Here is a 2,630-nt window from a genome sequence, read left to right on the forward strand (position 1 = left end):
TCATTCCAGTTTCTTCACTGCAGATTTTGAAACTGACCATGTTTCAACGCCGTAAAGAAGAGTCGACCAGACATAGCAACGTACCAGTCTTTGGCAACCTTTTATATTTCTAGAGGTAAATATCTTTGACATATTCTCAAAGACTCCTCTGGCGATTTCAATTCTCCTCTTGATCTCGGTTTCACATTTTCCATCACTGGTAATCATGTGGCCAAGGTAAACCACGTTTGAAACCTGCTGCAATACAGTGCCATTTAGGGAGATGTTGGCAACTGGGATCACTTCGTTCTTGCTGATTACTGTTACCTTAGTTGTTGAAACGTTGATATTCATCCCATATCTTTCACCTTCTGTATTAACAGCAGTTAATAGATCCTGGAGGTCACTTTCATTTTCTGCTAAGAGAGCTGTGTCATCTGCATATCTTAAGTTGTTTATATTGATGCCACCGACAACAATTCCCTTGAAATCTTCTACAGCTCTTTTTGAAGAAACTAGGAGATAGCACGCAACCTTGCCTTACTCCTCTTTTGATGTCAAATTGATGTTAACAGCTTGCAAATAAGTTAGAGATCCTTGTCATCTATTCCAATATCGGATAGTATTGTGATCAATTCCTGATGATTAAGGTTTAGCTTTCTTTGCAATAGGGATGAAGGTGGATTTCAGCATGTCTGTGGGTATGTGACTGCTGGTGTAGATAAGATTGCACAATTCAGTCAGACTACACTATAGGAAAATCATTGTACGAAGGTTAGATTTAATGCTTGAAAAAAATTTTGAATGCATTAAATCTAACCTAAGTATAATAATTTTACGTTTAGTGTACGATGCATGCTCTACTAATTGCTTTATAAGTCAATCGCCGTCTTTTAATTTTAGTTTTTTATAACCAACTATTGTAGCAGCTATCGGTTGCTATAGTGATATGATCAGTATACGTGTGCGTATTTACATTTAGCTGTGCGTATGCTGATTTTTGATCATGCAGTACGCGTTTAACTCATCTAACATCAGAGCAGTACTGTCAGTACGGATACAATGAATAGGCCTAACTCTTGTGTTAGAAAGAACTTGTTTGTAATGCTTTATTGATAGACTTTCGTCAAAGAAATAAACATTTCAGCATTCGAGAGGGAATACAGTGACTGACGTCCTTTTTGGTCGGTGCATGCAGACAGGTAAAATCGTGCGATGATTTCATAACTAGGCCAGGCTACGGCCTATGCCTAGTAATAGTAGAAAGAGGCCCGGGCGCGAATTTTTTTTCGTGAAGAGCCAAGCATAGGGAAACATAGCGCTCTGATTGGCTAATGATAAGATGAAATCATCGCACAAGCTGGCACAAAAGTCAACCAACTCGCACTCGAATACGGAAACGGTGCGAGTGAGAGTGATCTCAAGAAAGTATAGGTTTGATTCACCGATTGCAGACTATGGTTTTCTCAGAGTAAGTTTTCACTATTATTACAGCATATGTAACCCACAACGATCAAGGTAAAATAGTAAGGAGGGATGCATCTCATGAATCTATCTGTGTAGGCCCAGTCTAGGCAAGGCCTACCCTTGGCGTAGTTGGAAGATGGACCTACACTCCTATCCCATATCATCAATCATGATGTAAGAAATATCAATGCAGCACTTAGACACTAGGCCTAGTTTGCATGACAAGTTCGCCTTCCTTTTTTCTAAAGAAGTACCTAGCAGAGCAACCTGTTTAAGGCACAAATAGTCTATTTTTCCTTTATTTCTACACCTCAATACTGTAATATAATAATTAATAATAAATAACTACCCTACTACCAAACTTTACTACTACTAGGGCTTAGACCCTGGCCTATTGTCCACAGCTCTCCAACACTTTATATTATTATTGTTATACTTGACTAACAGCAAACTTGGCAATGTGAGATGCCCCCTTTCTTTATTATCCAGTTGCTTAAATTATTGGTTATAATTTTTTTTTTTTACCATTTTAATTTTTCTATTTTGTACTTTATATGATGTTACAACATTTTAACTGTCTAGTCTTCTATTATAGGCCCCTATATATCCCTTTTTAATGAATAAATGTAACACAAGTAACATGCAATTCGGTCTTTAAACACCTTATTGTTTGAGATGTGATGTTTGAATAAATATATTAATATTTTAAATATCAACTAACCAACAAATAAGTAGCAACCCAGGTTTTTTTGATAACAAAATTCCTCAAACTGCTGATGTTGTTATGTCATGACATAATAAATGGATGCACAGTACAGCACAATTAAATACTTGAAGCTGGTGTTTTTTTAGGTCCATGAAATGACACCACAGAGTGGGAATTTGGCCTTTTGGGATGCTTCTGGATGGAACGTTGACTGGTAGACATTGTTAATAGCAGAATGCATAGAACCATCTCATCACTACCTTCAACACAGCCAATTCCAGATGAATGCCTAACCAAAATACATGAGCAAATGTACAAAGTAAAAAGCCAGATGTTGTCTATAATGTCAAAATAAGTTTAGAACATTTAGGAAAGACACAGTTGGGTAATGGAAGGTGCAAAGAGAACATTGTACTGAAAATGTTCCACTGAGTACTTCTTGAAAGCAAAAAGAAGAAAGGTCTCCCTTAACCTAGTG

At 37.1% G+C, this 2,630-nt stretch overlaps 1 protein-coding gene across 1 annotated transcript in view; it reads right to left on the minus strand.

The window, feature by feature from the left end:
• LOC117103716 overlaps positions 1–2,630 on the minus strand; it is a 14,304-nt gene continuing 11,674 nt past the window's right edge. The window contains exon 3 of the mRNA XM_033244320.1: positions 1–494. Coding sequence (XP_033100211.1) covers positions 1–494 — 494 coding nt within the window. The remainder of the gene's footprint in view (positions 495–2,630) is intronic.

The sequence above is a fragment of the Anneissia japonica genome, unplaced genomic scaffold (assembly GCF_011630105.1).
Source record: "Anneissia japonica isolate Jap-2015-1 unplaced genomic scaffold, ASM1163010v1 scaffold7640_len123960_cov104, whole genome shotgun sequence".
NCBI classification, from domain to species: domain Eukaryota; kingdom Metazoa; phylum Echinodermata; class Crinoidea; order Comatulida; family Comatulidae; genus Anneissia; species Anneissia japonica.